Genomic DNA, 24441 nt, shown 5'->3' on the forward strand with positions numbered 1-24441 from the left:
CGTTTGCAGCACCCTGCGGCAGGGTGTTGCTTTGGCATGCTCGGGACATGGCGATTGATTCCCATAAGATGAGGTTTCGTGGCAGGAAACGCAGATGCCTAGCTCGTGTGCAAGGTACCAGAGCTATTTGCTCTGACGGCCTCCGGGAGCGAGCAACAGCCACGCCGCTGCCCTCGCCCTTCCTCGCCTTGCCTCGGGGACAACGGGAGCGCAGGAGATGAATTCCTCCCACAGCAAATGTCTCCTTGCCATTCTTCTGGTGATGCCCCTCTGCCCAGCCATCCCCTCACCATCATGTCCTGGCTGGCTCCTGTGCTCATGAGCACGTTAAGAGGAGAGGGGACCATGGGGCTGGGCACGGCTCTGCACAGCAGTGCCCACGCGGGTCAGGGACGTGGTGGCAGGAGGGGACGAGCCCTTTGCCCTCGCCCATCGCATCCCACCCCGGCCCACTCCTCTCATCCCTTTGAACCTGGAAAGGAGAAAGAAACTGCTGTACCCTGCCAATCCCGCCTTCAAAGCTCCAGCTCCGGGGTCTGGGCCCTGGCACAATGCAGGCCATTGTCCGTTTTGGAGCACAAAGGCCAGGGGACGCTACCCAACAAAAGCATCTTCTCCCGCACCGCGTGCGGACGGGGCGAGGGAGGGGGCCCAGGGTGCCAGTGAATATGAGCTATTGTCACGGGGAGCCCAGAGCACCGGGGACCTGCGGAGGTGATCAAACGGCCCAGGCCCGAGCGGGAAGGGGTGGGGTAAGGGGGGACATCCAAAAAAGCCCTCGTCCCTCTTCAGATCTCTCCTTATCTCCCCGGCTATCTCCTGGGCTTAGCCCGGGTGTACTTGCTGGCAATTACCTCCGAGAGGCCAATCAGGCGCCGAGCACAGCCCTCGGTCCCCTTGACTGAGGTGATTTATAAATGACTCACGGGCTTATTTGAGCACAGACCTCTGCTCGGCTCGCGGCAGCTCCGCTCTGCAGCCTCCGCTGCCACCTCCGCGGCTCCCTCGCAGGATCGGCCCTTTCTTCGCCCGGCGAGGCGCAGGTAACCCAGCGCCAACAATTGTGCTCTTTGTCTGGGTGGGCGTGGGGGATTTACACTCTGGTTGCACAGCCACTGGGTGTGAGTTTCAGTATTTGGAGAACTGGTACTTTTTTTTTTTTTTCCCTTTCTCTTTTTCTCCCTTCTTTTGCAAAAGGGATTTACGGCAGCAGATTTACTCAGGAATTAGCAACACCAACCATCCAGGAGCTTGATTTATGAAGAGAGGCTGGAAGAGCCAAATATGTGAATTAATTATTGCTAGAATAAATCCTGCCATCTTATCTTGGCTGCCTCCTGCCGAGATCTGTGGGGGAATTTGCCTGCTATAGGGGCATCAGTACTGATGAGCCCCTTGTTTTCACGATCCTGGTTATCAGCAGGACTTTCTGTGCATGGGACTGCGTAACGTGGTCCCTGCCCCGAGGATGTCACAGCACAGGTTAGACTTTACACATAGAGGTGTAGCAAGAAGATGTGGAGTTCTGGGCACACAGGCGGTGGGAGAGGAGCACTCACTGTGCACAGGAACCTCACCTGGGCGGGAGGGCTGTGCTGCCCAGGGTGCCTGGCACGTGGATGCATGGCTGTGGGCATGCAGGCAGATCCAGAGGGGTTTTAAAGCTGGGAATGAGGAGCACTCCCAGGCTGAGACCTGCCAGGCAGGGTGTAGGGCCCCCATATCCTCCCGGCACCACTGCACGGGGTGTTGAAGTCCAGTTTGGGCAGGCTCCCTCAAATACAGATGAGCAAATACCCCCGTAAGCCTGCCTCTTGGCTGCAAACTGCTGCTCACGAAGCCAGGATGCTTTCTGCTCTGCCTTGATAAAACATGTCCACACCTTATTTGCAAGCACGCTGAAAATGAAGCTGGGACCTGTCCTCTCCCTTGGAGAGAGGTCCTTGGAGTGACATCTGGTGCTGGCTATACCCAGCATTTCTGCCCTGGATCAGAGATTTCTAGCAGAGAAACTCTCTCCTACCCTGCACCCCTGGGGGAGGACGGACCGGGTGACCCACGAGGTGTTTTTCCTCTCCGAGAGCGAAGCCGCAGGGGCGGGGAGCGTGTGCATGCAAGAGCTCTCGGCAGGCATCCCGGATAAGTGTTCGCAGGCAGTGCAAGAATGCTGCAGTCTGCAAACTTTTTAATTCCTTGGGATTTGCATTGCCCACCTGCTCTTCAAAGGCCGAGGGCAAGGTCTGTGTCAGAGGCATGTGGTGCGCAGAGACTCACGGTGCGGAGGAACTCCAAAGTTTCCCTTCCGCTTCTTCTAATTCCACCCGCAAACCTTTCCTCCTCATCATCCCAAGGGCTCCGTACGCAGAGGGAGCAGCACGGGGATAGGGAGGAAGCACATGCCTACAAGGAGCTGCCACCCAGCACCATGGTGCTGACCTCAGCAAGGTGACACCTTTGGGACCAGAGACCGGGGCAGTGCAGGGAAGCCAGCAGCTTCTGGAGGACTCTGATGAAGCCTAAAATGATGATGATGCATCCCAAATGTCAGTTTTCATCCTGGCACCCTTGCTTGCTTCCTGGCAGCGAGGCGAAGGGCAGAAGATGTCCCTGCTGCGGGGCTGGGCAGAGCGGGAGCAGGCGAAGAGACGGGGCTGTAGACGGGAGATGCTCTGAGCCTCCGGAGCCATCGCCCAGCAACTTTCCTTTGCACCAAATCACCTCACTGCTGTTCTTTTTCCAGCAGAGGCTCTGCCCAAGGACGGGCTGGGTGTGGGGGCTTTTTGTGCCCCTGGATGCTGCCTCCTCCGGCCCCGGGGCACGGCTGGGCACGGCGCCGGACGCAACTGCAGAAGCTGTGGAGGGCTAGGGTGGGGTTGAGAGCAAGTAGGCTGATCAAACAAATCACAAAAAGAGAGGGCCAAATCTGGGCTCGTTTAGCCTGGTGCCAGCACAGAGCAGATCCCGGTGCCCACGGCATTTTTCTGCATTCACAGTGGCATTAAAAAGAGCAGAAGCCAGCCTGCTGGATCTCGACATTTTCCTTAATAAACTCCCTTTGAGCCAAACACTTTGGCTTCACCTTCAGTAGCTGGCAGATGTCTGCAGATCTTATTATTCTGGTTACCAAGTGCAGAGCTAGTTTGGTTAGAAACGCATGTGAAGTGGTACATCAAACATTGGCACCGGCCCAGCGCCGGCAGAACAAGAGCACAGCGCTCCCCTGCCCGCTGCCTGCGCTGGGCTGGGTCGCTCGAAACAAGAAGAGGGCCATCTGCCTTATGGAAATCACCTCCCGAGCACTCCAAATATTTAAGCTAAACAAAAAGAAAACATTGGTCGAATGCCTGGCTGCTCCGTGGTGAAAGTGCAGGCGTGGAGGGGGACGTGAGAGCCAGGGCTGCAGCGTGGGTGCAGCGTGGGGAGAATGTGGGACGGGGAGGTGGGAGCTGGGGGGAGCGGACCTGCCTCCTCCTTCCTTCCCAGCATGTTCGGCTCCGTCCCTGCCCCAGCACAGTCGGACAGGGCCAGCCCCTTCTCTCTCTCTCCTTCTCCCTGAGTTTTATTCCCCTGGCCATCACGACGGTACCTGCATGCTCCGCGTGGAAAGCTGTTTACGAAATCGTCTGAACTTTGTGGACTCTGGCATTTTGCCATTGCCAAGGCTAAAAGCCCTCTTTGGGGTAGGATCTCTCTCATCACTGAACTACACGCTCCCCTAGCATCAGCCTCTTCTGTTTGTAAAGGGGGGAGGTTAAGAAAAGGTTGCAAACCCGTACCCACCGTGTGTCCCTGCATGCTGCTGCCGGCTCAGCCCCTGTGACACCGCCGCTGGCTCCCTGCATCTGCCTGCTCCCCTCCCAAATGAGCTGTGTCACGGGGCAAGACATTTCTACCACTATAGTTACACCAAAAACAGGCTATACCTCTGGCTTTACCGCTGTGAGGTGCTTTCTTCCCGCATCAGTTCAGTTGCAGATGAGCCCAAGGGTAATTCAGAGCTAAAGCCAAGTCGGATCAAAGCGATTTTAACTGCAAAAGCTCTGCCCAGCCAGACGGCCCCGCTGAAGGTGCTGTTCTGGTGACAAGCTCCCAGCACGGTCCATCAGCTGGACTCAGTCCTGGCCTGTCCCCGATGCCAGGAGGCTGGAGGGAGTGAAGGATGTGGGAGCAGAGCTGCGGGGCTGATCGTCGCTGAGAGTGGCGTGAATTACACCACATCCTTCTGCAATACCTGAGCTGCCCGATGGCAGAAACCTACTCCTCCTGCCTATGTGTTTGGCAGGCCCAGCTCCACATCAGAGGGGTGGAAGGGAGAAGGTGTGAGAAGGAAGCGGGTGGGAAAGGGAGGGTGAGGCAGAGCTCAGCCTGGAGAGCACCACAGTACCCAGCACCGCAGCATCCAACACTGCAGCATCCAGCACCACAGCCACCCTGTCCTTCCCCACGCCCTGCTGCAGCAAGCAAGCATCCCAGGGATTCAGGGGAGGAGGTGACACATCCTCTCTGTCCCTGTGAGATGCGCGCCCTTTCACCGTGTAGCCCCAGGGCTCCCGTGGCACCTGCATCCAGAGCTGCAAGCAGGAGGCTGGGGGCTGTGGCATGCACTGTGCTGGGAGCATCGATCCAGAGCAGTCGGAGTCAAGACCTTGTCCTGGTGTCGCAACCAAAGCCTTGCACCTGTGCTTGCCTTCTGAAGGCAGGCCTTGCCTCCTGGGGTGGGGGAGAGCAGCTTTTTATAACCTGTTCTTCGGCAATGGAGCTGGGAGAGAGATGTTTGCAATGAAGATTCACCCAGGATTTGGAAGGGGCAGAGCTCTGAACTCCACCAGCTGAGCAGTCAGCGGGGAGATCTGGGTGTGCTTGTGCAAGGAGAAGGGGGACAGAGAGAGGACAGGCAAAGGAGGAAATGGTGTTTCCAGAATACTGAATTTTTCTCCCTAAAACACAGGGAGGCATTCCCCGAATGTCCAGCTCTTACACTGGGATGAGTTCGGGCCCTTATGTTGTGCACAATACCGCGACCACAGCTCCAGATCAGTTGCTTTCCCACCAAATTTTGATTCCCATTCCCCGGCCTGAAGTCCCTTTGCTGGGCCCGTGTCAGCCCAGGAAAGCAGCGTTACGCCAATGGTTCCTATCAACGCTCACCAGAAACCTCAATGTGACTTTTCCCAAACACAGCTATCACCAGCTCAGGCAGAGAAGATAAAGAGCTCAGTAAGCTTGCAAGACGAACACTAGGAAAAAAAAATCCATGATAGGCAGTCGCGGGGCGGTTTGAGACTGGCAGGGCAGGGACCGGGCAGCCGTGACCTGATGGGACTTCAGCTGTGACCTGGGACAACATCTGTCACCCACATCGTACACTCGGAGCGAAGTGGTTCTGCCTTCATCTGCTGCTCACACCAAGTATCACACCACAGTCACGCTCTCGGTGTTTCTCCAAGATGCCAGGCTCAGCAGGTTTATCAGTGAGGCCGAATTTCACGTCTCAGCATCACCCACCCTGCTGACACACGGAGGACTGCGTTTCCTGAAATCGCAGCTTGGAATGGGGGCTCAGCTCTTGGAGCTCTGCTCTGGAAGCTCCTCCCCAGACCCTTCCTTAATTTCCTTGCTCATTCTGGAATAGAGCCCTTGGGAGGGCTGCTCCCTGCAAGGAGCCACACGCTGCCCCTCTGCTTTCCTTCCCACACACCGCATCGCTTGCAGGATTTAACCCAGCCTTGCAGCTTGCCGTGGTCTTACCCCATCAACTCCGGGACAGCTGGTTCTGCCTTTTGTTCAGGGAGCAGTCACATGGCTCATTCTCTTTAATTCCGAAATCTCAAAGGTTTAACCTGCTGTTTGATCTAGGGCAAGGCCAATGATAAGCCAAGTCAAGAACCTGACTGTGTCCGAGACGCTGACATCATCAGCCTGTTTGTTTAAGATGGAATTTAATCATGGGGGTATTTTCCCCTCTATTCTTGCCTTGTTTGTTATTTTTCCTGATTGCCAGCACTTTCGCTCTGCAGGAGAAATTCATTAAAAAGCCGTGATATAATTGGCTGGTTCAGTCTGTCTGATGGCAGGCAGGCCGCTCAGCAAGTGATGGAGCCCAGAAATTAAGCCGAGGGACCTCGTGCACCAGAAACTCTGCTGGGTGTTGTCACCCTTAGAAGCCTGCTGCAGGGTCTGGACCAGGGCTAGAAAATATTCACGAGGTAAAAATGGAAACCTAGAAGAGAGCAGAGGGGCTGAGACAGCGAGGCTGGGACAGGACTGGCGCAGCCTGAGATGGTTGGGAAGCAGATGCAGGGATGCCAGCGGGTGCGTGCCTGCAGAGGGCACTGGACCAAGCGCCTGCTAATGCCGGAGGAGGGGAGCACGGCCTCGCCTGGCACCTCGCGGGGCCTTCGAAGCCAGCCCCAGGCTGGACGCCCTGGGGACCCTCCCGAATCAGCGCAGCGTGGTTCGGAGCCTGCGTTCACAAGCACACCACTGCTGGAGCTGTTTCACAGCAATGTGCACTCGGCGCCCCTGTGATCACACAGGCACCTGCGGCAGCAGTGGGGGTGATGACCTCCCTTCCCTAACATCAGCTCCCATTACCATAATGATTCTGCTGACCTAAATTCCCCCCGAAAGAAGTTTCGGCTGCGTGCATCATGCTTCCCCGCCGGCCCTGCACTGCAGGGCTGCTCAGCTCCACGCTGCTCACGCCCCCAGCCCCTCGGAGGGAGCTGAGCTGGGTGCTGGTGCTGCCGACGAAGGCTCACCCATCCTGGATGTGCCCTGACCTCAGTGGCACTCGCTGTGTCAAAAGGAGAGGGAGGGATCCGGCCCGTTCACGCTCTCAGAAACCTGGATGTCGTTTCTTGATACACTCTCCTGCCTGAATCACCAGCTTTTTCCACCCCCTCTTCTGCTCCTGTGTTGGGCAATGACCCACTTAGATGCATGCCATGCCACAAATAATTACCAATACCCTTCTTCTGTGCCTGACCACTTCCTCCCTCCACCCCCAGACTCTCCGGTTTGCAATGATTCTCCCTCTTCCCAGGAGTTGCTGGTCATGGTAAAATGAGGGCTCTCTGAAGTTCCTCAACTTCTTTGGCAAGACCCAGATACTGCACAGGACCAGTCCATCAGGATGCTTTGGCATCATCATCACTGAAATGGATTAGCAACGGTTATCTTCCTCCGCATCACTTCCTAGAATAGATCCAGGACTAGTCCACAGCCTTTCATGGCAAGCGAGAAGTTAGGAAGGCTGCTGGATGCAAATGAATGCAGTGGGCAGCGAAACAGGAACACCTCGGGTGGAAACTGCCTTTAATCTCAGTGCCAGTATCTGCTGGCACAAAACTGCGTCAGGGCTGCCCTGAGTGGCACAGCCTGCTGGTGGATGGGGAAACTGAGGCACGGGAAAGGTCAAGTGACTTGCCCGAGGCAAAAAGGCAGTCACTGGCAGAGCTGGGATTAACACCCATGCTCATCTGCCAGACAATCCAGGGCACTCCAGTCCCCTCCACGCGGCATCGCTCATTAGCATCACCCCGAAACAGCTGGTGAGGGCTCGCGGGGCCGGGGAGCAGCAGCCCCCGGTGCTGGGAAGCCACTCCCAGGGCCTGCCTCTGCGCCACGGGGAAACTATTTAGGGTGGAGATGTTCGGGGAGGGCTCCCAGACGCTGGAGGTGTCCGGTCTGTTATACTGCAGGTGGGGCCAGCTCCACTCACATTCTTGGCTTTGCTTTTTCCTTTTTTTTTTTTTTTTTTTTTTTCTGGGAAAAATTTAAATGATCCAGAGATGAGCCACACCAGACCCCGCTATGTCATCGAACGTCCTGCATATTCGGTCAGCCTCTTTGATGAAGAGTTCGAGAAGAAAAGCAGAAGTTACCCCGTTGGGGAAAAGTTGAGAAACCTTTTCAGGTAACGCAGAATCCTATAGCTACTCCTGGGGCAACACTAAACCAGATTGGGTATGGAAATGGGATATAATTTGGACCCGGGGACATAGTTCCCATTTTTATCCTGGGAAACCTTCTCCATGGCCTGCAGGGCTTTGATGGATGAAAGACACAGGAGAAATGCAAATAGTGCTGCAGCAAGTGAAACTGGTTGCTCTTTTCACTGCCCCAGCTGTTACGCTGTAAGGCAAACAAGCGGAACGCTTTGCACTGCGTGCATTTGGGATCTGTGCTTCTCTTCTCCAAATTTTATTTATAATGAAAAAAGTATAAATTGTGATGTAGGCATGGGTGTGTGGACTATTTCTCGAATCTTTTCAGCTGGGATTTCCTTTTATCAGCTTTCTGATTAAAAATAGTACCACCTTTCCTTAAAGAAAGATGAATAATCCTGCTGATAGCTGTCCTGGAAATCTAGCTCCACTCCCTGGAAAACGAAGGCAGCGGTACAGGGAAGGGGAGAGCTGCAGGTTGGCAGGCAGCGATGTGAGAAGCCGCATGCATTGGCTCAGAAGCAGTATTCCTCTTCAGACACACTTGGTTTTTTTTGACCAAGCACCTGCAAAATTTCACCTTTGGCTCTGTGCAGCTGCCCCGGGAATCTCTGAGCTGTGGTTCAGTTCACAGCTCCCCTACCCCTTTGTGCTGGAAGCAAAGCCTCCAGAAACTGGGCAGCCAAATCCTTCAGAGCTGTGGCAGCAGCGGGGACTTCCCAGTGAGTCAGGAGTGGCCCCACAATAATCCTCCGTGGCACGGGCAGCAATTAGCTGCAAGAGCCTTGCACTTGCAGGGAAAGGCTGTGCCCCAAACACAGGGCTCGGGCTTTGGTGGGGGAGAAATGTTGAGACATTCCCAGGAAGATCATTCCTTGCCTCCTTCCTTCCTTGCTCATTTCCCTGATTGCTTGCTTCTTTATTTACTTTGCATATTTTTTTTTTGTCTCCTCTAGATGTTCAGCTTCCAGATTGAAGCTCTTCCTCTTCAGCCTTTTCCCAATACTCGCGTGGCTTCCCAAGTATAAAATTAAGGACTACGTTTTGCCTGATGTTCTCGGTGGGCTCAGTGCGGGGACGATTCAAGTGCCACAAGGTGAGGAGCAACAACTTTCTGGGTCTCCAGGAGAAGATAGCACATTGCAGACAGGAATGGACACCCAGTTTGTGGGGGTCACCTACTTTACTGCTGGCACGTACAAACCCAAGCTCAGCCTCCCACCTGCTGGTCCCTATATATCTCTGTGGAGGCCTCCCTTGCCCTCTCTGTCCCATGCTCTGCCTGGAAAGCAGCACCTGAGCTGGCCACAGCACCTTCCTGGAGCTGATACGCAGCTCTGGGGCTGTGAGCATCCTCAGTCTGCCCAGACCCGGCTCACCTGCCCCTTCCCCTTGTGTTCCCCAGGGATGGCTTTTGCGCTGCTGGCCAACCTGCCTCCCGTCAACGGGCTCTACTCCTCCTTCTTCCCCCTGCTAACATACCTCTTCCTTGGCGGTATCCATCAGATGGTCCCAGGTAAGAGGCTGCGGAGCAATTATTTGCACGGGGCAGTGGATAGGATGGGAACACTCGGTGTGTCCTGGAATAGAGATGTTTGGGCAGGGTCGGTCCTCGGGGGCTCACGGTGTCCCCGGTTCCCGTGCTGCGGTGACGGGCTGGGAGACTCGCTCTGGACAGCCTGACATGTCTGAGTGCTTTCCAGGGCAGGATGCTCCAGAGCAAAGCACTGACCTCACTGTGTTGTGCTGAAGGTACTTTTGCAGTCATCAGCATTATCGTCGGCAACGTCTGCAACGAGCTGGCTCCGGAGTCAGACTACCAGTACTTCACCCACAACGGGACCAGCATCAACACCACAGCCCTGGAAGCGGCCAGACTGGAGATCTCTGCCACGCTAGCCTGCCTGACAGCCATCATACAAGTAAGGACTCTGCACCACCCCTGCTGTGTCCCCTGGCCAAAGCTGACCCGCAGGGACTCATCCGAAGCAGAGGCGAGGGGTGGGAGCAGGAGCTGGACGTGGCCCCACTCCACCGGGGGTGATGCCTGGGGGGGTCCTGCCCCAGTTGCGGTCTCAGTGTGAACTCTCCCAGCAGAACAGCCAAAGGCTGGCCATCCCCGGGGGCAGGACCACAGCCAGGGACAACATCCCTACAACATCCCTACAACATCCCTACTGTCCTGCAGCAATTCTCCCTCCCCGCCACCCCACCCCGTGCAGCCCGGCGGCGCAGAAGGGATGCCCTGCATGCTCTGCACCTTGCGCTTTTGCGCTGGCACGTTTCTAACAACTCCTTGTCTGTCCTACCCTAGCTGTGCCTGGGATTCGTGCAGTTTGGCTTTGTTGCTATCTACCTCTCAGAGTCTTTCATCAGGGGCTTCATGACAGCAGCAGGGCTGCAGATCCTCATCTCCGTGCTCAAGTACGTCTTCGGCTTGACGGTCCCATCTTACACCGGGCCCTTAGCTATCGTCTATGTAAGTGGGTGCTCTGGGCAGGGGCCTTCCCTGCACCTCTTTCCCCCGTGACCACCACACCGCAGGCACCACGGCCACCTCTGCTGGGGAAACTGGGACAGGGAGAGGAGGAGAGGGTGGAGGGAGGGGGAACACGGCTGTCTGCACTACGCTGCTGCCCCTGCATCTCAAGTGCAGTCGTAGCTGAGCTCCTGCTTGGTAGGGCAGAGATAACGAAGTGGGGCTGAGATTTGGGCAGAATATGAACCATGCTGCATTACGGCAGGAGGTTTGCCCAATTGATAGCAACAGAGACTTCTTCTGTGGGTAGGTTTTTCCATTCCTGGGCTTTTCCTCCATGCACGCAGCTAGAGCTGCATTTAACCAAACCGCACAGAGCCAGGGCTGGCTGCTGATCTCCCAGTAGCAGGATTCCTAGCACTTCCCTCACCCCTCACATCTCAGGGTGTTTTCAGGTGATTACAGTAACGAGCATTCTCCACTGTGCTGTCCACACTGCCCAGAGCCTCAGGTTCCCCATGACACCTTCTTCTCTTCTCTCCCCTGTAGACATTCATTGATATTTGTAAAGGCCTGCCCAAAACCAACGTGGCCTCCCTGATCTATGCCTTGGTCAGTGCTGTGCTCCTGATCGTTGTCAAGGAGCTCAACCTCAAGTACATGAAAAAGATCCGGATGCCCATCCCCATGGAGATCATCATCGTAAGTGAGGCGTGAGCTGTCCCTCGGACCTCCGGGGGGTTCCCAGCCCCTCCCAGCCCCGGAACACCAGAGCCATCCCTGGGACACCAGAGCCACCCCTGCACAGCATCTGCCAGCTCAATACACTGTGACCCCACATGGCTTGGGATCACAAATTGGGCCACCTTTGTGGAGGATGCCTTCAACACCCAGCTCATCCCTCTTAGACTGTACCTGCATCCTGGCAGTGCCAGGGATCAGGAACGTAACCACTTCTGGGGACGTTCCCTCCTGTCCCAGCCTGAATTTGGTGCTGATTTTCTACCGTCAGCCCCAGGAGCAGAGTAGGTGTAGTGCTTCCGAGAGAGTTCATGCTCTTTCTGCTTACCGCTTGTTTATTCTCTGTATGTTCAGGTAATAGTTGCGACTGCAATCTCTGGCAGCTTTAAGATGCCCGAGAAGTACAACATGCCAGTAGTTGGGAAGATCAGCATGGGGTAAGTGCATATGCACCTCTGACTCACCATCCAAACAATTTCCCTTCCTCCTCCTCATTCTGCAGCCCGGAAAACACCTCCCTGCTGTATGACAGTCCCCTTCCAGGACTGCCAGGCAGCGCTGCTGTGCCCTGTTACACAATGCCACCATCCACTAACCCCAGCCACGGTTCAGATGTGTTCAGACACCAATCCTGAACCCGTGTGCTTCTCACCCCCTGCATCTGCCTCCAATGCTGGCGTCCCAACCGCCTCTCGCCTCTGCTCCGCGTGCAGGTTCCCAGCCCCAACCCTGCCCATGGTGAGCAAGTGGAAGGACATGATCGGCACAGCCTTCTCGCTCGCCATCGTGGGCTACGTGATCAACTTGGCCATGGGGAGGACCCTGGCAGCCAAGCACGGCTATGACGTGGACCCCAACCAGGTAATGCTTGCTCTGGAGGGACATGGGTGAGGAATGTTCCCCTGGCTCTCAGGCGTGAAAGGAAGACCTCCCTGCATGAGAGGGAAGCTTGCAGATGCACTCTGTGTAAAACCTACGTGCTGCTCCCGTGCACGTGGCGGCTTGCCAGGCAGGGGGCGAAAGGACGTGGCGGATCCATTTCCCACAGGTGGGAGAGAGGCTGCCAAAAGGCAGAAAGACGTAGGTTCAGCTCTCTGCTCTGCCTTCCTTCCAGAGCTGAGGCTTCAGCCCTGAGTGCTGGCCCCGATGGCATTTCTGCAGGATGTTGGGGCACAGCGAGGCACATGTACTGCTTTCTGAGCAGAGAAAGACCTGGATTCCTGGTGTGTCACCCAGATACTGCGACAGGCAGGATATTAAATAATCCTCTCCTGTCATCACTGGCACAGTGGTAGCTTTCAGTAACAGCCATGAAGCCCTGCCCTTAGCGTGTCAACAGATGACAAGTGTTCATGCGGCACGGTGCTTCCAGGTTTCCCTGCCATAGCAGCACCATCCCAGCTCTTCCTGGAAGGAGAGAGTCTGGGACACTCCGCAGACAGCCAGTCCTCTCCCCGGGGGCAGAGCGCTGCCAGCAGGGCTGCTGGAGGCCCTGGAGAGCTTCTGCCATGCAGAGCCCAGCCCGGGTTCATCCTCTCTTGCCTGACAGCTCAGCCACCTTCACCGTGTTCCCCCATCTCTGCAGGAAATGCTGGCCCTGGGCTGCAGTAACTTCTTCGGATCCTTCTTCAAAATCCACGTCATCTGCTGCGCGCTCTCCGTCACCCTCGCTGTGGATGGGGCAGGAGGGAAATCACAGGTTGGTTCTTCCCCCTCCTCTCTTCCCTGCGTGACCTGGTTTGAACACAAACCCTGGCAGAGATACACGCTGCCAGCCTGACATCGCTGCTGCAGGTCTGGAGAAGCTCCCTGTATGAGAGCTTCACATGGTTATCAAATGCAAAATGTGCTCCCCAAAAGCCCCACGTTTTGCCTGGCTGGTTTATTGGATTGGTCACGGATGTAGGGCTGTCAGTTTGCATTCCCAGTCTGGCTCCCCGACTAAGCAGAACTACCAGGTGAGGGAAGCAAGGGCTTTCCCAGATCTGTGAAATCCCAGCCTATTTCTCAGAGGCAAACCACTGCTCACAACCAGTGCTGCAGTGCCCAGCTCCGGTGCTGGCTGAAGCAGCGGGAGAGCAAGGACCAGGAGGGGGTTTTGGAGGACCCTGACTTTTAATGACGTTGTTTCTCTCTTTTTTTTTTTTGCAGGTGGCAAGTTTCTTTGTGGCAATGGTGGTAATGGTGACTATGCTGGCTCTGGGGATCTACCTTGAACCCCTTCCAAAGGTAACACGAACAAATGTGCAAACAGTGCGGCCACAGCATCACATCCCCTACCTGCTGAGCGAAGGCTCAGCCTTGCTTAGAAAACCCATGACACAAACCTTTGCACGGGGCGGTTTGCTACGGGCTGGGGTTCTGTCTGCAAGAAACAGAGGTCTTCTAAACCGTTATGTTCTAAACGTGATCTCTGTGAGCTTCACCCTTTCCCATTTCCTTGTGGCAACTGGGACGAGGGCGGGAGGTGCTGCATGGCTGGGAAAGCTGCTCCAAAACGTGGGGCAGCCGGCTGACACCGTGCCCTCTCCTCCGCAGTCTGTCCTGGGAGCCCTCATCGCCGTGAACCTGAAGAACTCCCTCAAGCAGCTGGCCGATCCCTTCTACCTGTGGAAGAAGAGCAAGCTGGACTGTGTGAGTGCCCGGGGCTGGGCAGGGGACCCCTGGTCCCAGCCGGGGGTGGTGGGCTTCGCGCCGGTGCCCCCAGCCCCTCGCTCTGCCTCGTCTGGCCGAGCTGCTCGGCGCACATATCACGGAGGCCTGAACTATTACCTGCTCTGTTTAAATGCCAATCAAGTGCAGGAGCCTGTTTGCCCAGAACTAGCCAAACCGGCCCTGCTCAATATCTAGGAGTCATGACTTAAAAACTCACACAATAGCCCTCCAGGGCGAGGAGAGCCCTTCGCTGTGATAAGGACTCCAGGCACTGGTTGATGTATAAACCCAGGCGGGGGGTGTGGGGGAGTGAGAACGGAATTTGGAAATGTCTGACATAAAAAGACAGTGTTTGAACAGGGCTCCCACGGCTGAGTGGTGTGTGTGGACACTGAGCCAATATCCTGTCAGGTCCTGACACCCCGCCTTATCGGAGGAATCAGGAGTCCAAAGGAGCTGACCTGACTCATCAAGAGCCTTCCCAAAACACTGCTCAAACAGCTGCCGGAGGAAGCAGTCCTGGCCAAGCTGTGTGACTGTGGCGTGAAGGCACGCTCTAGCTCAGGACACGAGCTGCAGAAATTCGGTCGGTGCTGAGGAGGTGCCGCAGCCAGGCTGGAGCAGGGATGCGCGAGGGCCCTGCTGGATGCACGAGGGCCCCGCTAGCACCATTACTGCAGAGCAGGCCCGGCAGAGAGAAAGTCACTGATGGGAAGATGCTTTGGGGCAGGATTGTGTGTCCAGCCCTCCGCCAGGAGCCGTGCTCAGCAAGTTAAACACTGCAGGTTTTGCTGATGCCTGGCGGGGAGGCTGGATGTGTGTCAGCCAGGCAAAACCCTGGGGAGGCTTCTCCAGAGAAGCTCTGGCACCCCATGTGCAGGCAGCGGAAGTCGCTGCCTTCACCAGAGCTTGCAATAAGGCTGCACAGCGATGCATGGTGTGCCCAGGACCCACTGCCAGCGTTTTTGCTAGCAGCAACCACGAGCTGCCTGCAGGTGCAGAGAGCGCAGGGACCGGGCAAATGCCGTTGGGGTGAACTGCATTCCCCTGACCTTAATCTGCCTGGTATTTGAACTAGATTCAGTGTCCTTCCTGTCCCAAACTGAGGACACTGCTTCTGGGTGATGTCAGGAGATCGGTGTCCATTACCTCAAGTCGTGTTTCAGCATGAACAGTGGGGACTGCTCCACAGACAATGTCCAGTACCAAGTTTGGATGGAGAGAAGCCCTTACTCACATTTATATGCATCATTCTTAATCTGATATTAAGATGCTGAAGTCATCAAAATTACCCTGATTTGACCGAGGTCAAAGTTAGCTGTTAATAGTCCTGAGGATGGGTTTATAATCCCCTGATAATAATTCTCAGAAGGCATGTTTATACACTCAGGCAGGACTAATTTCATGTGGAGGGAGATGCTCAAGTGCTAATAGATAAAAATGACAAATGACAGGGCTCTGAGCTGAGAGGTGGAGCAGGTTTTGGTATGCTCTGTCATACTTTGTCATCAAATCTGCTCTGTGTTCAGGTCATTTATAGCAGGCGCCCCGATGGTTTCACGTAGATGCTCATTCCTTCTGAAATGCTCTGACTGACAGCAGGAGCCTTCCTGGGGGTGGGAGCAGCTACTGAGCAGCAGATGGTCTGATCTGCAGGAGCCTTTTCTTGATGCTTTTTGAACCGAATGAGTGACGGGAGGTCACGCAGCTATGAAGAATTGCACCGGCTGCTTTTACAGCTGAAAAACTGGGGCTTCTGGCAAGCTTCCCAGCAACGATGCTTCACACCGAAGCATGCAATAAGCTGCACAGTTAGAATAACTGCAGAATTCGGGCCCCGTTCTTCTGATCCTCAGCTGGGTAGTTCTTTGGGTCCTGAATATTGGCACGAGCCATTCTCCGTCCATCGCTGTGCTGCAGCCCGTGGCCCAGCAGGACGTGCCATGCCCTTCTCTTTCTGCAGCTGGTCTGGCTGGTGAGCTTCCTGTCCGCTTTCTTCCTGAGCCTGCCCTATGGAGTCGCTGTGGGCGTGGGATTTTCCGTGTTGGTTGTGGTTTTCCATACCCAGTTGTAAGTATTGCCCTCCAAAAACCTAAAGAGAAGGAACATCTCCTAGGTACAGAATAAGCTATGGGTTATTTTTATAAGCGACCTCTGGCCCGTGTTTTGAAGGAACGTGCAGCAGGAGCCTGGGGGAGTGCAGGTGTCCTCCCTGGCCCCTGGAATGTGCAAACAGGAATGGCAGGCGCTAATTTACTGCCTGCATTCCCACTCCTGCACACGGTTAGCGATGTGCACATCCCAAGGCAGGGGGGCGTCGGACAGCATTTACCTCAACAAGAAAAGCTACCTGCATAGTTCCCAGCAGAAAATTCTGCCTATAAGAAGAAAGAGCCCCATATATGTGCATAGCCACACCATTCTTAATAGATGAAAGCCCTTTATTAACAATCTCAAGTGCAGCCAGCCAGCCCCAGGGTGGACCAGAAGCAAGGCTTGCAGCTGTGGGACCCATCTGAAAGCCCTGCAGCCCCATGCCAGGAGCTTCACCTGGGGAACAAGACTGTCCCAGGGGCTGGCTCTGTTCTGCCAGCATCCACTTGGCCTCCACAGGGCTGAAAGCTGAGTGTTTTCATAAAACAAAGTTTCAAATCCTGGCGGGGGGTATGAAGTGAAGCAGTTTTCTTCCTCTGTGACTTCTACTCTAATTCTGGTCGGATTTTTCTCCCAGCCGGAATGGTTCTGCCCTGGGCCAAGTAACCTCCACGGATATCTACAAGAACCCGAAAGCCTACAACAAGGTAAGCAGAAGCTAAAATATCCTCAGAGAAAATGTGTTTCTTTGCCTCTGGTACCAACACGATCAGGAATCCCATGTCCATGTTTTTGCCTTAGCAAGGCTGTTTGCTGCTGGTTTTGGGGCTGCAGGAGAGCTGCTCCCCAGCTCCCCTCCCAGTTACCTGCTGTCCAGACCCCCAGACACCCAGCACCCCATGCATGCCCCGCCAGGCCGGGTTTGAGCTCCCATCTCTGTTGCAGGTACATGAGCTTAATGGGATTAAGATCGTGACCTACTGCTCGCCACTGTATTTTGCCAACTCAGAGATATTCCGGGAGAAGATTATAGCCAAGGTGAGTAATGCCCTGAAAGATTTTTGCTTGCAGCCTATCCCAAATAGCCCTTGCTCTCTTCTGCCATGCCAGGCTGAGATAATTAAGCCGAGGATCATCATGAAAGATCGTCATATCCATGCTCTATTCTTCCACACTCTTCTCTCTGATCTTCTGATTTTGGATCTCATTTTAGAGGCTATGCCTGAATCTTGGCAAGTGTCCTCCTCCGAGCTCTGCCAAAGCAGAGTCTCCTTGCTGCATGTGTCGTCTCCCTGCACGTGCCGGCACCCTGCGCCACTGGGGCTGTTGCTGTGTGGTTGCCACCACGATCACCTCGCGCCGGTGTACAGCTGCTGCCAACCTGCGCCACGTGCTGCGGGCTGGGACAGCGCGGGGAAGACTCCCTGCCTCCGGGGCTGAGCAGGCTTTTTCAAAGAAAACTCTCTCTTTTCCACAGACCGGGGTGGATCCGGGTAAAGTGTACTTAGCCAGGAAGAAATATGTGAAGCGGCAGGAGAAGGGAACAGCGCAACCACCAACAAAGCTACCGAAATTCTTACTGAGGCAGAACAAGGTAACCCCGTTTGGGTTTCCATGTTGCTGAACAAGCTCTCCAGCTCCACATCAAATAGCTCCTCTCGACATAGGGTTTGCACCACCTGCATCCTTCCCTTCCCACCCACAGCTCCATTCCTCCCAACAGCCAAACCTGAAGGTGCAGGAGAATTGGAAATGGCTGGGAGCGGGAAAGCTGTAGAGATAGCTAGAATGGGAACAGGGTGAACAATTTACTGGAAACCGGGGTTTGCCCTGTTTGTCTAAGGATGTACCTGTTTCTCTAAGGATACACCTATGCCAGCTTCAGAACCCTTCCCTTGTGGAACGCATTTCCCAGTTATCCCAGCTTCATTGGTTTGCACTGCTGAGCAATCTTGAAGCTTGTGAACAGGAATCATTTCAAATTAGCCTGGTGCACTCCAAGCCCAAGGGACACTGAGTCTAGCACCAGGCTGGAGTTAGCCCAGATTAAAACACTTCATGCCACTGAATGCTTAAGGTGTATTCAGTGTCTGGATCTCAGCCTGTGCTGATAGCTGTGCTCAGTGTCTGCAGAGGTCCTGCATGTATTTGGGTGTAAGAAAAAGCATTTCTTGCAGCACTGGTTCACAAGTAGCAGCAATCCTACCTTGACCGTGCGCCTCTGCTTTCCTCTAGACCTTGTCTTTGCAAGAGCTCCAGAAAGACTTTGAAAGCACCTCTCCAACAGATACCAACAACAACCAGACAACTGCTAACGGTGCCAGCATCTCTTATGTCACGTTCCGCCCGCCTGCCAACAGTGCCGGTCAGGTGCACAGCTCCGGGGAGCTGGGCAGCACCACCAGCCTGCAAGGAAGCACCTTCAGCATCACGCCCACAGCAGACGTTGACCCTATGGCCACGGCACCGCCCTATGTCAGCTTCCACACCATCATCCTGGACATGAGCGGGGTGTGCTTTGTTGACCTCATGGGCACAAAAGCACTGGGCAAGGTTAGTCCTCTGCTGCGAACACAGACAAGCTGCTTACCACCCAGGTACCTTCCACTCCCTTGTGCAGTGCAGATAAAGGTGTTTACCCTCCTCAACAGAAGGTTTGTGTGGGTTTCTCCTTCAGCATTCCCAGGACACATGTAAAGCCTTGGATAAGACTTTATGTACAAACACAAAGCTGGAGCAGCAGTGTTATTAATCCTCTCTCTCCCCTCCCATCTCTTCTAGCTGTGTTCCAGTTACCAGAAAATTGGGATTAAAGTGTTCCTGGCCAACGTGCATGGTAAGAATCCACGAAGAGCACATTTCCATGTGACCTTCCCTCATTTTGGTCTTTTTTTTTCTTTACGCAAACTATACTAGCTGTCATCCCCTTTTTGGATCAAATCAGAACAGATGAAAGAATGGAAGGAAGAAAGGAGAAACACAGTTCTCTGTCTGTGAAATAGGTTTTTTTCATTTGGGAAGTGATATGATAGCAAAATCTCCATATTTAATATATAGAAAAACAGACTAGAAATAGAATAATTTCTGCAGCAAACCTTTCTTCCTTATGCATCCTGGCCTTGCTTTAGCTCAGAGGACCACCATCAGCCATGCTCTTTATCAAAGGCTTCCTTCTTTGGTTTCATCCTGGTTCACGTACCCTTCCTTTCTTCAGCCCAGGTGTACAACGACATTAGCACAGGTGGAGTCTTTGAAGAAGGAGGCCTGGACCAAAACCACATCTTTTTGACGATCCACGACGCTGTTTTGTTTGCACTGGAAGATATCAAAGAAGTCGTCCACCCACCCATCTTAGAAGAGGTAACATTTGCTCCTGGTTTGCTCCTTCTCTATCTCACAGTGCTGTACTATCAGGTCCATACACCATGCCGGCACAAAGGAAGAATAACAACACGTTATTGCACATAGTAAAGTTTCTTGTTTATCTCAAGTGGCGAAGGTTTAAATCCAACAACATGTTTCATATCCTAATTCTCACAAATGAGCCAAGCCCCTGCTGACTGAGTTGCTTTCAATGGAAACTTGGAAGTGTAAATGTTTTCTGCAAAGCCCAGGCTGGGAGATGGACATTGTCCCAGCCTGTAGAAGCCAAAAGAGCCATGCCAGGTCTATGCCCTCTGTTTGGCATTGGCTGGAGTGTGCAGCTCCACCAAGGGCAGAATGTGGCCTTCGGAAATGGAGGCAAAGCACGTGCACCTTGAACAGCCCCAGCATCCAGGAGTGCTTCCCGTGGAGGGAGGAGAAAAGGCCAAGGAATGTGGCACATGCTGACAACACAGGGTCAGACAGGTTATTTCCCCAAACATGGATTAGTTTATTGCACGATAACTGGAGCTGGAACCAGGGCAGTGTTAGTCAGTTATCTTGTCAGAGTAAGTTAAGGTATCCCATATCTCTGCGGAGTGATAGGTAAGCACCAGCTCAGTCGGAGGAGATAAGGAGCAGAAACGGGATTCTCCCTGTGCCCCTTCTGCCTGGGCATTTCCCTCTGGGCACATGCAATGGTTCTAAGCCTGGCTTAGTCATTTCTTCCATTTCTTTTGTCCCTGCACTCTGCTAATTTGAGAATTTGATTGTTTCCTGCACAGAGGCCGACCCAGACAGAGCTCTCCATCTATGACGAGTCTGTGGATGAAAGCAGCTCAGAGTTCAAGAACTTGGAGGAGGTTAGTCCCAGCACCAGGGGTCCCTTCTTCTGTTGTGGGCATAAGGTGGAAGCCAGAAGTGGTGGCTGGGATGGATCAGATGGGACATCCCCTGCACCGCTGCCAGGCAAATTGCTGGCAATAGTAATTCTTTGAAAAACTAGTTTCAAAAATAATTGAAAATCCCTGTCATGAGCAGCCCTGGCAGGAGCTTTGGTGAACAAACAACTAGGCTAGGCCCTCAGGGGAGTCCTTTAATTCTGGGCCATACAGCTCAGACACAGTCAGACCCATGGCCTGCACACACTGGGGAGAACTTGGAGAACTGGGTTTAGCTCAAGCCCATAAAAAGGGTCACCAGTCAAGCTTTCAGCACCAACATTACTAAAGCAGAACTGACCTGCACTCACTAGAGGCAGGTCCCTGGGAGGAGACCCCTTCCAGTGCCGACCTTCCCCATGCCACCTTGACCAGCAGGGAGCAAGCAGCCGCCCCACGCCAGCCTCCCCCGGAGGAGGAGGGCAGGGAAGGGCAGGAGCTCCTGCTGGTGTTTCTCTGTGTGACTGAATCACTTGCTGGGTTCGTGACCTGCCGTGGCGCCAGCCCTAACGCAGCGTGCCTTGTGTGCCCTACAGGAGATGTTTGGAAGCATGTTCCGCTCAGAGACACAGACAGCGCTGTGAGCCTCAGAGTGCCACAAACCCTCCCGGACAGCCTCCTTGCTCCTACCCCTTCACGAAGAGCTGCGCTCCCACCCGGGGATACAATAAGCTTGCAAAGCAAGAGGCCTTCACACCTCTTGAACTGGTAAATTCCTCCCTCCTGCTCTGCTGCTGGTGCTCAGAGAGGCAGAGCAGACAACGGGACACTATGGAAGCAGGAACTCAGGAAACGCCATCCCCCTGATCGCGGAAGAGAAGCGAGTTCACTTGATGGCAGGTGCCTTGATAATGGGATGATTAGCTGTTTTTGCCAAGTGCTCTCCTTTCTCACACAACCGCACTCTTTGGCCCACACAGGCATTACATAATTTGGGCATCCCCCCTCTTTCTTTTCCTTCCTCTTTGTTTTCCCGATGAAGTGAAATTAAGCAATGATTACGAGCCTTTCAGCGTTCTGAATCATGAGCAAAAGCAACTCTTGCAACGTGCAGCTTTGTCAGGTAACGTTGTTTTAATATGTGCACTGGTCATTGGGGTGTCCTCACCGTGGGTGCAAACCTTTGAGTTCCCCTGAGCTTCTGCAGCACCCCCTCCACCTTCTCTGTGCCCCTGTGATGCCCCTGCTCTGCTCCCTGTGCGACCCAGCGACCCAGAACCACTGCCCCAAAACACTGCTGTACTTCTCACACCCTAAAGACCTTGGCATATTATCTTCGTTGGGCTACTTTCTGGGTTACATTTTTTTCTTAATAATATGAATAGTTTGTAATCAGATGTAAGAATTCCTTGTTACTGTGCGCTATGTGTGCCTGCCTGCCCAGTAGGTTGGGTGCATGTTCCAAAAACCCAGGGACCAGTTCAAATCCCCTCTGAAGTTTTTTAAGCATCTTTCTGCTGACTGAGCAGGGCTTCACATATGGTTCTTAGACTGTGAATGTCATGAAAGCATTAATTTCAAGGGTGTTCGGCATCTCTTTCCATCTCCTTATAGACTGCAGTAACTAAATGGTTCAGTCCAGCACATGGATGTGTGTTTCGGGAGATATGCTTTTTCCCAAATCACTTTGATCACAAGCAGGAAATTCAGGGACAGGGAGGATGCCCCTTCTGCACACTTCTCATGATGTCCTAGATCCAGAGCAGTAAAACTGAAATGTCAGTGCTTTTTATGCCTGCAACTAGGAAACAGCCCAAGACACCCTGTGCTACAGAGGGCTTCTGATGATGAGTTCTCAAATGGTCACTCAGGCAGCAAGAGAAAACGTTTTTCACATGTGATATTTCCATAACAATTCTCTACTGCATGTTTGACAATTTTCATTAAAATTCATCACAGACTGATGCTACCAGGACCATCTACCTCTCAGGCAAACAAGCCTGACTCACTAACCCAGAGACAGACAGATGAGATCTTAATCATTTCTGATATTCTTTTATATTTGAGTGATGCTAATAACAAGTGCTATTTTAATTCCCCTTCCTGATGCCTTCCCTTCTTACCCAGTGCTGATGTTGTGACAGTAATGACAAGATAAAAATATAAGGCTGAAAAAAATAAGCAGAAGCCAAGGGTTAAAGGAACCCTTCCTCAGTGCATTTCAACCTCAAATGTGGCTTTTATGAAAATAAGGTTATGAAAAATTTAAGACAAAGACACATACGAGTATGTCTTCAATTGCAACGAAAATAACTTCTTCTGTCTGAATTTCAAATCCTCCTACAAAGTATTTCCAGCACTGGGATAAAATACAAGAGTCAACAAGCAAAACCAAACAGTAATGGAAGTAAAACTGGTCAGTCTGTTATATTTCCATGAATGCAAAAAAATAAAGAGTGGCCTTAATAATGAAAGTAAATTATATTTTTAAAGGTTATTTCTATTTTATTACTCAAATATATTAAAAATTTTAACAAGCTTTAATGTACAAATAAAGTACATATACATTATTGAGCTGATTCATTAACACATTGCTGGAAAGCTTTCTGGGGAGAGAAAGTGGAGCTTCCCTACAGCTCCCAAATGTCCCATTTTTAAGGAAAATAGAGCTTCATGAACCATCATAGCTAGACAACCATTACAGGTAATAGCATCAGAACCCTGCCGGTTTGGTTTTATGTAACACCTCATTAAATAAGTCACCATTTCTCTACCTCAGTTTCTGATTATGTGGTGCAGGAGAGTAATAAAACCAAAGAAAGTTAGTTTCCCAAAAGAAAAAACCACCTACTAATAGTACTTATTTTGATCTGAGACAGCAGTGATTCTTCCAGAACTGTGTTTTGTTGTACAAGTTAAAATCAAGAGCTGAATTATCTTAAACTATCTCTGAGGGTGACTACTTAAGGTCTTTTTGCTACTGCCTGGGCGTTTCTTTTATCTGTTCATTTAAAAAAGGCAACAAAGAAATTGATGCAATGGAAGAAGTTATTCCACAGTAAGTAATCAATATTTCTGTATCTCTGAGGTAGCATTGCTTTACATGAGGAAAAATTCCAATTTCCCGTTCCTCATTCAGGGTTAGTAATAGGAGACCGATTTCTCAGGGCCTGCCAGACCTAACCCAGGAAGCCCCAGAGCAACAGACCATGTATAAAAACAGATTGTATTTTCTGAAGTTCTTGCAAGCGTAATGGGTGGAATGTCAAGAGAGATGGCTTGCAAGTAGCAGCACTGACTACATGCTTTGCAATCGTGATGGCCCAGGAAGAATGATACCTCATTTCTATAGCCATGGGCCAGTTCTGGCAATAAATGCAACATCAGAGGACAGATGATATTCCTGGAGGCACAATGTAGCCAGCTCCAAGTCTTCATTTCTATGTGCCTGGACAAAAGAATTAGGGAAACTCAAATTTATGCTGGGGTAGAAAATTTAATTTCCAGTGTCCCTTTACTGCTCTTAAAATAACAGTTATGTTTATGTGTAACGGCTCTGAAGCCTTACCTGATAAATGCATGATGTATAACCAGCTCAAAATGTTTGTAATTTATTTAATTTAATATTGGTTTTGTTCTTTTTTTGATAATAAAGAATGTGTGAACAATCACTTGCTTCTGCTATTTGAGCACAGGCTTTCCGTGGCAGCTCCCAGCTGGCGTTTAACCCTTCAGGAATGCTTATGCCATGGAAAGATGGGATAAATCTTTATATTCAGTACAAGACCATTGTACAGAAGGGTGGAACAAATGTTCTTGGTGAAACCAGGTGAGACGTAATACGTTTACACTGCTGCAATGAGATGGGTCTGAACATCAGGGAAAAACTTCTGAAGACAAGAATTGCTAAATCCAGGGCCATGTTGCTGGAGCTGGTTGTGGCGGTTTTGAAACCAGGTGGCTTGAAACTCTGTCAGGAGTGGGCCTGTCCCTCGGTGAGAGTTACTCCTCAAATCACACTTTTTTTCCCCAAACGCCTGCCTTTTTGGGAGCAGCCTCCTGGCACTGCCCAAGGCTGGGTGAGGAGACACCCCCCATTGTTTGCTGCAGCGTGCCCTCAGCACCCAGCGACCAGCAGACACCCTTAGCCACAGCTCCTAAACATCCCCTCACCACAAAAAAATACCACGTTTCACCGAGGGGAGAAAGCCTGAGACACCCCACCCCACCCGCCGCCATGCCACACGCCCTGCGGCGCAGAACTACAACTCCCAAGCCA

The 24441-nt window shown here is 52.7% G+C and overlaps 1 protein-coding gene across 1 annotated transcript; it reads left to right on the forward strand.

Moving 5' to 3' along the window:
- The first annotated feature begins 736 nt into the window (after nt 1-736).
- Nucleotides 737-23833, forward strand: SLC26A9 (solute carrier family 26 member 9). Its single transcript, XM_040536121.1, has 21 exons — nt 737-1043; nt 7792-7918; nt 8906-9045; nt 9355-9465; nt 9702-9871; nt 10264-10428; nt 10978-11130; nt 11524-11606; nt 11883-12030; nt 12755-12868; nt 13321-13398; nt 13708-13803; nt 15788-15894; nt 16556-16625; nt 16864-16956; nt 17396-17512; nt 18154-18471; nt 18700-18754; nt 19133-19278; nt 20067-20144; nt 20759-23833. The coding sequence occupies exons 2-21, from the start codon at nt 7794-7796 to the stop codon at nt 20804-20806; spliced, it is 2415 nt and encodes an 804-aa protein (XP_040392055.1). The 5' UTR covers nt 737-1043; nt 7792-7793; the 3' UTR covers nt 20807-23833.
- The last annotated feature ends 608 nt before the right edge of the window (nt 23834-24441 follow it).

This window comes from Cygnus olor, chromosome 24, assembly GCF_009769625.2.
Source record: "Cygnus olor isolate bCygOlo1 chromosome 24, bCygOlo1.pri.v2, whole genome shotgun sequence".
In the NCBI taxonomy this organism is placed as follows: domain Eukaryota; kingdom Metazoa; phylum Chordata; class Aves; order Anseriformes; family Anatidae; genus Cygnus; species Cygnus olor.